The sequence below is a fragment of the Drosophila tropicalis genome, unplaced genomic scaffold (assembly GCF_018151085.1).
Source record: "Drosophila tropicalis isolate 14030-0801.00 unplaced genomic scaffold, ASM1815108v1 contig_158, whole genome shotgun sequence".
Classification (NCBI taxonomy): Eukaryota; Metazoa; Arthropoda; class Insecta; order Diptera; family Drosophilidae; genus Drosophila; species Drosophila tropicalis.
Genome location: NW_027172602.1, coordinates 5355625 through 5370701, shown reverse-complemented (window position 1 = coordinate 5370701; position 15077 = coordinate 5355625). Strand labels below are relative to the sequence as shown.

At 33.9% G+C, this 15077-nt stretch overlaps 1 protein-coding gene across 1 annotated transcript in view; it reads left to right on the top strand.

Annotated features, from left to right (window-relative positions):
- The window catches only part of SK (small conductance calcium-activated potassium channel), a 58028-nt gene extending 52729 nt beyond the window's left edge, over positions 1–5299 (top strand). Inside the window, 4 exon segments of the mRNA XM_068303871.1 lie at positions 474–543; positions 641–742; positions 807–979; positions 2283–5299. Coding sequence (XP_068159972.1) covers positions 474–543; positions 641–742; positions 807–979; positions 2283–3309 — 1372 coding nt within the window. The 3' untranslated portion in view covers positions 3310–5299.
- The last annotated feature ends 9778 nt before the right edge of the window (positions 5300–15077 follow it).

The following is a 15077-nucleotide window of genomic DNA, read 5'->3' as shown; positions in this document are numbered from 1 at the left end:
ACATATGATCTCAAATCTGTTCCGATTGAAGTCAAACTATGCTTTATTTCACTCTAAAAATGTTGACCAAGTTGAAAAATTGAAACATTGTTTGTCCTTAACATTCCTTCTCCTTCTACCTTTTCCTGACCTTTACTCCTTCCTTCCACTTTTTTTTTCTGCTGGCATTTGCACCCAAAAAATAAACAACAACAACAACGCAAAACGAAAAATTTCAAAATAATTGTGTGCGTTTTGTATGTAAGCAAAAAGAAAGAAAAATTAACACAAAAGAAACAAACAATCGTCAAAAAGATATGTAAAGTTGCCGTCTAATAACCGTGGCAGATCAAGATTTGTGAAATGGGGGGAACACCTTTTCCCGCATTTTACATCCCTAGATCCGCCTCAAGTTTTGGTCTAATCAAATATGTGTGTGTGTGTGTTCTCTGTACAAAAATGTTGATTCTTCTTCCACTGCCCACATTTTGTAGGTTGCGAAAAGTTAAAATGGATCAACGCAAACTAATGGACAATGCAAACACAATAACTGACATGGCCAAGGTAGTATAAATTTATATAATTGACTCTAAACATACCTTACATATACATATGCATATATATATCAATACAAATATAAATATATATATATAATTCACAGACACAAAATACAGTCTATGAGATAATATCGGATATGTCTAGCCGTCAAGATGCCATCGAGGAACGACTCACAAATTTAGAAGATAAAATGCAGAGCATACAAGTGAGTGGAAAAACAAAGCAGAATGAAATTGCAATTTTCTCAACTACCGACTCTCATTTTGCAGGAGCACATGGAAAGCCTTCCAGATATACTATCACGTTGTTTGAGCCAACATCAGGAACGCATTGAGCAGCGGCGCAATTTTTTACATCCAGATACAGCGGCTGCAGCCCCAATTCAACAGCCAACGCCCCAATCGATGTTCAATGCAGCGCCCATGCTGTTCCCACATTCTAGGTGAGTCTCTCTGACTGTATACTCTAAGCACCCCACCCACCCCCCAAGCTGAACACCGCTCACCCACCCACCTACACATATGTACATACATACTTATATGGTTTGTCTCCATTATTAACATACACACATCGACTTCATCTCCACATTTGTTTTTTTAAGCTCATCCAAACCAAAAAATGTTCTTTCTGTTTTTGGCTTTAGTTTTTGTTTTTCTCTCATTTTATGTTTGGTTTTCTTTTCGGCCTTTGTCCATGTCTCTTATATCAGAGTTAATGCTGAAAACTACTCAGTCTAGTCCAGGATAACCAGGCTATAATCCTTTTAGTCTGTCTCTCAAAGACTTTTGGCAAATCGAAAACAAATTTTCTTCTTTTTGGCTTAATAAACTTATCCACCATAAATCACCATAGAATGTTATTAACTGGGCGGATTTTTAATTGAGAAAAGTTTACAATTAAAGAGAATGTTACGAATTGACATGGGACATGGGCACAGTTAAAAGAAGAAACTTTTTATAAGCCAATGAAAACTATTAAAAAATGTGATCTGATTTGATTGAAGAGTGAATTCAATTTAAAGTCTTTTGTAATTCCAAAAATTTACTTACCCCCTTTCCTTTATACGTCTTTATTGCTCTATGCTAAGATCTCATATGGCTAGATTCTGTTTAGTTTTCAGCAAGTCCTTGCACTTTAGTAATATAGTATTCACTGTTGACTTTTTGCCATGTTTGTAGTCAAACCTTATGATGATCCTGAAAGAAATGTTTCAAGCACTTTAGCACTACATTCAATGTCATTCAAAATAGATTAGAGTAGAGTTCAAAAGGACATCATTTCAAATGAACTCTAGGAAATTCCCCTTTTATCTTCTACTTTGCCATTTACATTTAGTCTTTTTTTTTTTTTGGAGGGGTTTATCTTTTAAATGTATATATTTTCAATTAAAAAGTTCGAACGATGAGACGATACACATACATACATACAAACCCACACATAAACATCTCCCAATTCCCAATATTCTTGAATATTGCTTCTACTTTTTGTATATTTGCCAAAAAAAAAAAACAAAATACGTTGCAAAAATGTTACAAATTCTTACCAGAACTTATTTCCCCTCCTAACGTAAACAAACAAACCAAAAAAAAACAACTACCAACTTATTCCCATATCCTGATGACGACAACTACAACAACAACAACAACTATAACAACTATAACAACTGTAACAACAACTGTAACAACGATGACGTTAACACTATTAACAACAATAACACAATTACCATCTATGGCTTTTATGCATAGAAGTGTTCCCTCACCCAATAACGCCGCTGCAACTACTTACCATTGGCCAACCAGCCCTATATTGCCACCTATATCTAGTAGAACACCACATTTAGTGCCTGATACTCACATGCCATCAAATGGATCTGCAGTTAATAGCTACACATCTTCCAACAAATACGGCAGCTGAATATCAGAAAGAGAGCGCTCTAATTCCGTGATTAACATCGAGATGCTAACCATGAAGCCAGCCAGTTATAATCTATTCGCATCCGCAACCTCAACTTCAACTTCAATTTCAACCACATTCTCATCCGTATCGGTCACAACGTATTCAACATCCACAACTACAACAACCACAACAACAAAAGCATCTATTTTATCTACGTCAATGCCTATACCCAAATTTGAATTCAAGTCCAATTCCAATACCAACTCCAAGTCCAAGTCTCCACAACTGATTGAGACCCTGAATACCTTGAGGCCATCGCCATTGCCCATGTCACAATTGTCGTCGCAGCAGGAACACCAGCAAATGGAAATGGAACTTTATCAGTTTCATCAGCAGCATCATTATCATCAGCATCATCATCATCATCTTTATCATCATCGTTTGGGTGAAATGATGTTAATACCCGAAGATGCTGAATCGTCGACCAATACGAATAGCAATAGTTCACCTGACCAAAACTCATTAATGCCAACATTGAGTGCAATATCCTCATCTACGAGGTGTTCACCATTGGCACTGGGTTCGGTTCCATTTCCGTTTCCGTCGTCGACGACAACAACAACCATCACAACAACAACAACGACGATAAATGTGACAGGCGGCGTCAACTTAATTGCCTCTAAGATCACTGAGAATAAATTTACTAGAAAAAGAGAACGTGTATGCAATAATAGTAGTACTAATAGTAATATTTATAACATTAATATTAATAATACAAATAATAATAATGTTAATGATAATACAAGTAATAGACATAATATTAGTAATATTAGTAATTCTACAAGTCTAATTTCGAAATCGGCCTTTTGTAAATAAGCCTCTTCGAAATGAGGAAAACCAAAACCAAAACCAAAAACCAAAAAAGTCAAATGTTAGCATTCATACCATTCAGTGGCGTTTGATCTGGGCATGTGAAATTGTGGAATCAAACAAATTTACCATGTCTATCGATTGCATACTTAAAGGGGGAGGCAAAATTTCTACCATTTCACATGCCTAGAAACGCCTTTACATTCATAATATATATATATATGTATATACATATGTATGTATGTATATATATATATAACTATGCATACTATATATACACATATATGTATATAGTATATATAAATGTTTATCTATATACAAAATGGTTTTTTTTTTTTGAATAAAATTAGGATATAGGTAAATATACCTATTAGAGAACTAGCAAAACTAATGTGAATGGTGAATAGGAAACGAAACAAAAACGAATGATGAGATGAGAAGAACAACAAACAACCAAAGGAAGCAACCAACCAATCTAATGAATGCACCCAATTTTAAATCTGAATTATACTTATACATACATTTACATGTACATACATACATATAGAGAGACAGACATATGCATATATACCCTACCAAGAAAACATACAATACAGACATCCATACATACAAACAAACAAACAAACATTATTAAACATTGAATGAGAGTAAAATGTAAAATGTCAGCATGCGTCAATTGATGATAGCTTATAGTCGAAAAATATATCAACATATATACCTTCATTCTATATCAAAATCCATAAGTAATTTATTTACCTTGAATTCTTTAAGCCAGTATGGGGCCATAATTATATATAGGGCTGACAATGTGAATTCTTCATCTACCCATTGCATATTTTAAGGGGCCGAATTGATCCCATTATATCCTAAAACCCGCTACTGTGTAAGATCCTAGTTAACGCTTGTTATTAAAGTGCTAGAACAGTTCAATGCGTAGAATTCAAATGGCAATGGCTAAAAATGTGTTGACATGAATACTAATTATGGCCTGTTACCCACTGAAAGTCAACAGAAAAGATGGAAAACAAAAGAAACTCAAATTGAAAGTGTCATAAGAATTTCCCTTGACCAAAAAACTCGACACGAAGATGGCCAATCAATAAGTGAAAGCATTCTAGTCCAGAAGTCAAAGTTTAAGTAATTTTTCTTTACAATTTCTTTATAAACATTTCAAAGATACTTAACGAAAGTGAAAATTAATGTGCCCTTGGTTGGAAATTGCAACTAAAATGAGAGAAAATATAGTTTAAAAGTCTACAACGTTGAGTTCATGCCAAGTCCTTATGGATAATGCCTTGAAAAGCAGTAAGTCCAAGAGAAATAAGTACCAACTCAGAACGTAATTTGAATTTGTTCAATTCTTTGGACTATAATATTCTCCTAACAACAATTCCTCATTGATCGAGCTTCTCACAGTGTCGAGTTACGAATACAGAAATAACACAGTGCATGCAATAATTCTATCTCCACCGTTTCTTTACCCATCTGACCTTCTGTGTGCGTGTGTGTGTGATAAACTTTTGATTTATTTTTTATTTCGACTTCTATTTGAGTGTTTGGTTGTTTTCGAAATTCTTAAGAAGTAAATGAAATATGAGAGACCCGATTTATAAATGAATTAAACTGTTGTTTAATATATATATATTAGCTCCTGGCTTTAACTAAAACAAATTTAATAGTAATAATACCTTTGCAAGAACAAAAAATTTTATAAATGAATTAAACTCAATTAAGAATCTGACTAGCTTTTGAAAGAGAGAGAGAAAGAGAGAGAGAAGAAGAAAATACAAAAGAAATTTACGACAAAAAACAAATGAACAATTTTAATTGACATTTTGTATATAAGATTAGATTATATAATATGAAACACACAACAACAAAAAGACGAGAGACCAGAGAATGTGTGCTAAATGAGAAAAGAGAAAACCAACAACAACAACAACAATTGAAAACAAAGCAAACCAAAAAAAAAAGAATCTAAGACCCTAGAGCAAAATATAGTAAAGTAAAGTAGTCCTAGCAAAGTGGCCCAGCTACTATAAGTAAAACCGATTTCTAAAGATTCTAAAAACAAACAAACAAAACAAAAAACCAAATGGATAATTCAGTTAAGTTCATTGATAATGAAATACTAACTACATAGTGTTAATTAAACAAACAAAAAACAAAAAAAAACAAGCATCGAAGTTTTTTTGACTTTTTATTTTGTGAACTTAAATGCCAAGATTTTCACATTCACTTCCCTTCTCTTAAACCCTTTACCTTTCAACCTACCTACCTACCCCCCGTCTCGCCGCCACATAGTTACAAGAAGTGAACAATTTTAATTACATACAGAAAGAACCAGGGCTAGAAAAGGATCAAAATATCAACTATATACTACTCTTTACTGTAGCTATATAGAAAATATTTAACAAAATGAAAACCAAAAAACAAAGAATGAAGAATAAGAAAACCAAACGGAAATATATAGTTATATATATAGAGCATAAGCATCACATATAGATATCGCATAGACGTTCTCAACTGCTCCCAAAATAAACGAATATCTCCATTATTCTGATATTTCCTTCATAAACCTGCTCCATCCCGTGGGCCAAACCATCAAGTCGAGTTGGCTTAATATATGTATATACATATATAACCTCCCATAAACATGCAACAACAACAACAAAAACTACAAAAGTTTACATACATATATATATACATGTATATGTATGTATTACTAAGCTTATATATATATATATATATGTATATATTTTCAATTTCAGTAAGTCCAAAATTTTACAATAACTATTGTAGCAACTAAAAAACAACAAAGAAAAGGCAAATGCAACCCACTTTTCCCCCCTCTCCTACTACAAGTCCCGAACTGATAAAAAAAAATAAAATAAAATAAAAAAAAAAGTATCTATAACTGATTCGTATATAGCTGATGAACATTTCTCAAAATCGAATCGAAAACGAAAACGAAAAAGTAGAGAAAACTTTAACTAAATGAAAAATTTAATGTGTATACCTAACCTATTTATAATGTTGAATATTTAAAAATTAAAATGAACGTTCAAGACTGCTGTCAAAATAGCTTTATCACAATAAAAAACAAAAAACAAAAACCAAACAAACAAAAAAACAAAACAAAAACGTACTAAAAAACAAACAAACATTTACAAAACAAACAAAAACCCAAAACCAAAAGAAACCGTAAACCAACAACAACCAGAACAACCACTAAGAAATCTATAAATGACAGAACAGGAATATATAGCGGACAAGGGACGGAAGGAAGTATTGAAACAGACGGCAGTAAAACACCTCCCCAAAAGTATGCAATGAGCTGCCACAAAATAAGAGACAATGTTTGCATCGAAATTTACCTTTTTTGTTCTCTTTGTTGGCTTTAAAGCAGCGAATTCTTTGACTACCTATTGCATACTTTAGGGGAGCGTATTTCAACCATTTGACATCCATAGATCCGCCACAGCTTTAACAAAAACAAAAACAAAATCTATTTGGGTTTCAACTTTTAAAAACAAAATGAAAATAATAAACAGAATTCCCCGTTTAAACTGGTTTCCTTGACACACACACACACGCACACGCACACACAAACACATAGACACCTTTGATAAAAAGAACTTTGCTATTGGAGGGACCGAAATTTAATGAGAGGTCTTTATTATACAACAAAACCAAACCAAACTAAACTAAACTAAACAAAATTAAACTAAACTAAACCAAAAACCAAATAAATGAGACAAAGACAAAGGGAAAGGCAAAATGCAAAAACCATGACAAAGACCAAGGCACAGTGGCTCAAAAGATAAGCAAAAGACAAAAAGGAACTCACTTTACAAGTACCCAACAATACACACACACACACACACGTCCACACGATTAGGACTTAGTTTTCTTGGTAATCACAAAAGTAAAATTAAAATAATTGAAATCTATTTATTATGTCCGTCTGTTTTAATTTATCCTACGATTTCCCTTTAAGAGTTATTAAAAATTCAACTTTATATTTAAAAGTTTTATAATCATAGGTTTGTCAAGTTCTTGATTTGGCCGGATCGAAACACTATAACATATAGCTGTGACACAAACGATCTCTTGGCAACCAAGAACGAATAGTTATGTTTCTTTCAGTTTCAGAACTAAACTCAAAGTTTTATTTTATGAATTATAAAACTCTGTATGAATATTCTTTTAGAGAAAATTCTTGTTTAACAACAATAGATACGATTTCTTTTCTTTTTTTAACCCATTATTAAAGCACTTTTGAGCCACTGTGCCCATGCTCATCTAGTCCTTGTCTTTAATTATTTATAAAAAGTCAAAGTGAATAAATAAAAGCAGAATATGTATCTCAAATGTATGTACATATGTCTGTCATGGATGGATGGTGTATTGTGTACTGTAACTGTAACTGTAATTGTAACTGTAACTGTAACTGTAACTGTATATGTTTCTGTTTTTCTGTATTGTATTCCAATAACCTTGTATTTGTATGTATATTTAAAAACATTTGTACCGACAATTTTTTTTGTAACGTACTATAAATTCGACAAGTATATATGTACATATACATACATATATAAATACATATGTATGTATATATCTACAAATATATATACACATATATATATACATATACATTCTTTCCTTCAGCGAAACGTAAAGCACATGGGGTACTTCGAAAATCACAAAGTGTTGCATAGATTGAGTTTCAGACAGAGAACAACAAAGGGAAAAATTTAAATAAAAAACAACACACACACACAAACAAACACACAGCGTACATCAAAATGGACTTGAGTTTACATCATTACATCAGCAACCAGAAAAACCCAAAATGAAAACCAACAACAAACAACCCCCCCAAAAATGAAATGCTCTTAAAACCAAACCAAACCAACAATTGGAACAACAAAAACCCTTGGAAAACTAAAAACAAAAACAAAATGAGAACAACTATTACAAATTTTGGTATATTTACACATAAGTATGCAATCTGTATAAGGTTTAAAAATAGCAAAAGAGAAGATCCTTTAACTAGAACCTAACATCTACATAGATACATACATATATATATATATATATATTGTATGTATGTATACATACCACTATATATGTATATATATACACTATATATGTAGTTAAAAATAAAAACAAATGAAAGCCGAAGCAAAGACCAATTTATTAAGATAAATAAAACAAAAAAAATATATAAAAAAAAAACCAACACAAAAAAAATGATTTGTAATTATATTAATAATACATTAATAATAAAGAAAACCAAAAAAAAAAAAAAATAAATAGGAAGCTAATTGTAATATTTTTTTTTTCGTTTAAGTTAACAATTAAACTAGAATGCAATGCATGAATTAAATTTAAAAACAATTCATTAAACAAACAAACAAAAAAAACCCCTAAATGAAATCTTTAAAGTTAAAACAAATAAATTAACAAAGTAAAATGAGAAACAAAAAAATTATTATAAAAACAACAAAATTTCTTTAAGAAATCAAAGCTAAAAACATAATAAACAAAAACAACAAATAAACTAATTGTAAGATTAACTACGTTAAAAAAAAAAAAAAAAAACCAAACCCAATTCAGTGGCTAAATCAAATACATAGTTTATTTTGAATTTACTATATTTGTATATTTAATTAAAACAGAAAACAAAACAAAAAAAAACAAAACCCCAAAAATTTTAACTCTAGAGAAAACCAAAATTGAAACCAAACAAAAAAAATACACTGAAATTATTATGTATATTGTTATTGTCTTATCGAGGAACCGTGTTTTGCGAAAAGCTTTAATATTTAGGGTGCCTACAATTTGCTAAATTAGAGTATTTTACCATTAAACCAAACCAAACCAAACCAAACCAAACTAAAACCTAAGAAAAACCAAAACCAGAAACAAAAACAAAATACAACTATATAAAATCGGTGATGGGCTCTAGCAAACTAATAAAATGTATTGTAGAATGAAATATAGACCAGAGAATGGGGCCGAAAGTGAAAAATGAAAATGTTCGGCTGTGCCGAAATATTGTATACCCTTGCATAACCATCCCCATACTATCTCCTCCCCTACGCATTAGCTATTTAATTAGTTGCAATTAGATGTAATTTCAATATACCAAAAAAAAAAAAAAAAAAAGAAATACAAATAAAAATAGGAAAATGAATATTTATACCATGCACCTTATAGAGTGGAATGGTTCGTCCAAATCTATATAAGAGGTAACAAGTAGGCATTTTTTGATCCTTTACGTTTGTCTGTTTCAGCAAATTCGCAATCGATTGATTATCTAAAGCTATATAGAACTTATCGTTATTAAATTTAAAACATTTGTAGTTGTTATTAATATCTATTATTCTACCAAATTTCATATGAATCCAAACTAAAGTGGCCAAGTTAACGGGCTTAAATGACCCTAGAGTGCTTGCTAGAGTGTTTAAATAAACTTGGTGCATGGTATACAAAGGTCGGTGTGACGACTTTTTGTTTAACTTCATTTTTGTTATAGATTGAACAAAATGAATGCACTTTGTTTTTGTTTTACATACATAAATATATACATACATACATAGGTACATATACTACTTAGGTGGAGCAGAATGAAGACTGTGTAAAATTTTCAGCACTATAGCTTTAAAAACTGAGGAACAACAGACGAAACGAGGTTAAAACTGACAGAGAGACTTACAGACGAACTGACGTTATTTCTGACCAAAATAAAATACAAAAACAAAACCAAAAAAAAATGCTTACATTAGATAATTTTGTTTTATTCTTAATTGCAATAACCATTAAATTATGATAATAGCAAGGAGAAACGAAAGAGGCAGAAGAAAGAGAAATTTGATTAAAACAATTATTGGAAAGGAAACCAAATATAATCTGACAGCTAACTTACACAAATGGCTGACAGTTAAATCTGAAGCTTTAGAGTAGAGATCGGCCTTGCTTGTGATTAGAGAAGATACAGGCATCCGATTCCAAACCTTTCTGTTCATCTCTACTTTAGGGTCTCAAAAATCTAGCTTCCAATTAAAAGATGATGATGATTTCCACAACAAAATAAAAGGGGCAACCCATTATCACCAATTGTCCGACAAATCACACATACATATATAGCCCCATACATATACAATGCAAATCAAGAGAGGTCCTTGATGGACCCTGGACACATTCCTCACTTTGCAAGGGTATGCAAAAGAACGAAAAGTAAAACAAAATGAAAAAAACTAGAAATCACAAAACAAGCTAAATGAAACAATTACTAAAAAACCAAAAACAAGAAGAGAAACAATATTATATATATATATATATATATGTATATATATATATATATATATATATATGTATATATGTATTTGAGATATGAATTTTAAGAATGTTTCTTAGATTTACAAATTGTTATTTTATATACATACATACATATGTATATATACTTATGTATCGTACTTAGTATGTATAATCTGATCTAAAAAGAAAACAAACAAAAATTATTTGTTGACTCTATGTTTTACTTTCTTTCCTTTCCCATTTATACATATATATTTTTTTTTTTTTTTTTTTTTGCTCATTTAGCAATCTTTACTTGTAAGAATCCCGACCTATTTATAGCAAATTTATTATTATATATATATATATATATATATATATATATATATTTCAATTCCTGTACCGTTATGATGTACGAAAAACTTTAGAAAAACCCTTAAAAAAAAAAAAAACAAATTCAAAATAAAACTAAAGAAACCCCATTAAAAGTGGAACAAAAAATGCATACAGAAGAGAAAAATCCGCAAAAAAAAAAAAAAAAAACAAACAAAAAACAAAACAAATATATATACATAAAAATTGTAAAATAAATTGAGAAAAATTGAAATTTTAACAATAATAAAGGGCTTTGTATGAAAATAAAAACAAGAAAAAAAAAACAAACAACAACCAATAATCACAATTAATATTTTGTTTTAATGGACATCGAGCGAACTTAAGGTGAGTGTCTATATTCTATTTTCAATTTCCAATTAGATGCAACTTGCAGGAATTGATATACTCCACTTTTCTACAGGGTATCCTGTGTCAGTAATTGCATCGCAGCTAGCAAAGTATTGCGAAATAAATGATAATGCATTTAACATTTCAGTTTTCCCCACCCTCCTCTCATTCAATTGTGGGCACCCAGATGTGATTTCCGTTTTTGATATAATGAACAATTTCAGGCCGTTTGCCAATTGTCAGCAACGACTTGTATTTGTTGTTGTATACCCTTTGGTACATGACAAAATGGCCAATCACTGGCCCGACTATGTCAAATAGTGTGTTGAATATAACGAAATTTCCGGCTATACCCCGATATGGTAAAGGGTATATGTATGTTCAAGTTAAGTAATAGGTCCCCCCTTGCAAGACATCCCAGGTGTAACTGGTTTGCGTTTTCTCCTTACACTCTAACTAACAATGTAACACAACGTCTAACTTAAGTCAGTCAGTCACTCGGTCATTTTCAGTTGTGAGAAAAGTGGAAAAAGTCCAAGGCATGAAAATGCATAAACTCATATGTATGTATATGAAATGTTCATAATTAAATGCAACCAATGTTGAATGGAATACAAAATTTTATGACATTATCAAAGCTAAACTGTTTTAAAATCTGATCGATCAACTGTGGCACCGACTGCTTTAAAATTAGAGTGAAAAATCTTCAAAAGTCCATAAAGAGGATGTTAGATCTAATGTTGGTTTCTTTTTCAGTTGCTTAGTTGTTGTTTTTAACTATCTGTAGCCAATGATTAGAAATCCTTGCCCTTTCTAAGTAGATTCAAGGGATGTTGATTCAGGGAGGCAGAAAGCAAGTCGATCTAGACTATAAGAGCTAAATTCGGAGACATTTGAGGCGATTTATGAACCACTGTGGAAAATCTGGAAATTTTGCAGAGATTGGAGTCATGGGACTGTTTGTGGCATTACTTTTTTAATCGGTCCATTACATGATTAACGAATCGAGTGCAAAAGTAATTGTAGACTGTGAACCACGCACAGAACTGAGCCCGAACCCGTTCCAACCTGCCCAACTTGTTAGTTTCGCCTTGTCGATTTGATAGTTTTGTTTTTTTTTGTTTTTCGAAAACGCCTAATCCATAGCCAGATAGCGAGATATACAAACGCCCTGGCCGCAGTCAGTCAGTTAGTCGGTTAGTCAGTCCCCCTTTAGTCAGTTAGTGGTCAAGTCAAGGTAGGCTGGCCAGTTCTGATTGGAACGGCAACCAGTACAGTTATACTGAGTTTTCGTGAGCCAAAATTTCGTTTGCTTAAGACACACACGCGCGCGCACACACACACACAGGATGTGGCAATTACGTATACAACATGTGGTACTACTGTTTCTGGCACTCCTGTCCATTGGTCTGGCCACGGGCAAACAGGAGCTGGACCAACAACAACAAAAGCGAGAGAAGCGTGCTGCGGTAATTACCATCGATTTTGGTATGCTCCTGCGAAACCTTCTGCTTAAGAGTGCTCAGTTGTCCAGTGCCAAGGCAAATGTAACACGAACTGTGGCCAATTTGAAGACAACGCGACGTCCGACCACAACCCCAGCGCCGAGTCCTCCGGCACCTCCGCCGCCCCCACTACCACCACAAGTGCGTCGTAGACCAATTTATGCCGGACCATGGCGACCATATGATTACTACTATCCATATGGTAATGATGCTGATTACGGTGAAACGGGGCCAGCACCAGAAGCACCGCCACCAAAATTGAGACCAATTCGTCCGCCTGCCCCTGCCCCTGTCTTGCGTCGTCCGCCACCACCTGACTATGATTATGATTATGAGCCAGCTCCTGCTGCTGTACCAAGACAAGCTAGACCACTGCCGCCGCCGCCGCCGGCACAGCGTGCCCAACCGGCACCACCGTCGAGGCCACGTCGTCCTGTTGGGCAGCCTCAACTGCCAGATCAACTGATCTATCAGTATGCACAACCGTCTGGTAAACTACGTAAACTTTTAACTAATTGTCGTACAATTGGATTCTCTCCAACACTTTGCAGATATCTACTCTAGGCCCATTGCGGACGAGAATGGATACGGGATCGGGATCGAGAATGGGAACGAGAACGAGAACAGGGGCAGGGGAAGGGACAGGGCCAGTGGCATTGGTGGATATGAAGAGGAAATTGATGGAGGTGGCACGCAACAAGAAGAGCAACCGTCTGTTCTGCCCCCCATTGTGGTTGACGACCAGGCAACAAACCAAGAAGTAGACAATAACTACTATTCCAGGGCTTCCTCATTTTCTCAACCGGATCAACAAGAGCCACAGCAAGAGGATCGGGAAACGTCCATCAATCAATTTGCCCAACAACAATACTATTTAGAATAAGATGGATATACAATATACATATGTACCTTTTTTTTTGTTTGTTTTTAGCCTACAGTTTAGTTAAAATGCTTTTGTAAATACAAAATTAAACTTTAGAAGTTTAGTTGTTGCTTCAGCCTGTGGACAGAACTACATTTTGATTAATTTTAATTGTAAGTTGACCTCCCCTTCACCAGATGCAAACAAGTTTAAAAGTCGATTTTCGATATGTTTTGCTCCGAAATGTCGATTTTCGATAGGTTTTGCTCCGGAATGTCGATTAACTTACCACCCTTAGCACTGTAACTCGCACCCTTAGGACTTTTACTCTTTCCTTAGCACTGTTAGTGGCCCCTTAGGACCATTACTCGGACTGTTAGGACTATTACTCGCACCCTTAGGAGTAATAAATGAGTACAACTCGAACTCTTGAGTACAACATGTTTGAAACCTTAAGTACAACTCGAACCCTTTTGGAAACTTGAGTTCAATTCGAACTTGTTTTGTTTAGTTCGAATGGATGAAATTTGACTAAAGAGAACGCGTACTTTAAGAGAGCCAATAAGTCATATGTATCATTTGTCACGCATATCATATGGTATGAATATTGTTTATCATTGTACATTGTCATTACATACTGCCCATATTTAATCTTTACAAACTTACGTATTGCCCCTATTCACCAATTAGCGAGGCAGAACAGACTCCACTTACCGGCTTGTTTTAAAAAAAACGGCACTACCAAAGTCCCAAATAATTGCACGACCGACAACTGTCGCGAATCAAGCGGATCCGGGATCTCATTTTCAATAAAAGACCGCACACACTTGACCCTTCGTAGATAAACGTCGGTTTCCTGACGACATGAGCGCTTGTATATTCATTGCAGCCCGATCGCTTACTAACATTTTGAAACAAGTGGCCCGGCAATCAGTGCCGCTGTCATTGCACCGACCGCTAAATCTTCGGGTCCAATGTAGTTGCCTGTCTGCAATTCGCTCTTCAGTACTGTTACATCTTCGCCATCAGCTGCACCAAGTTCAGAGAGTCCTGGAAGTTTATTTCATTTAAATAGTTTGGCTTTTGGCGGGCTTTCGTGCAAGTGTCAATGTTTCTGGTGTTCCGCTTACCAAGCGGTCCATTTTAAACTTAACGGAACTTGGAATGGGATATGGGTATGGGTATAAGGTTATCAAACAAATGTCTCTCGTAATGAACTGCCAAGGAACTGGCCGGACATTCCGATCCGACCAACATCAATCCCACATTCTGGGGATTATTTTTCCGATCTTGCTCACTCTCTCCTGGTACAGTTGGCATGTTAAGAGCCTTGTTGGCATGTTAAGAGACCATGAGGAGCACCACCTCCAACTGGTTCG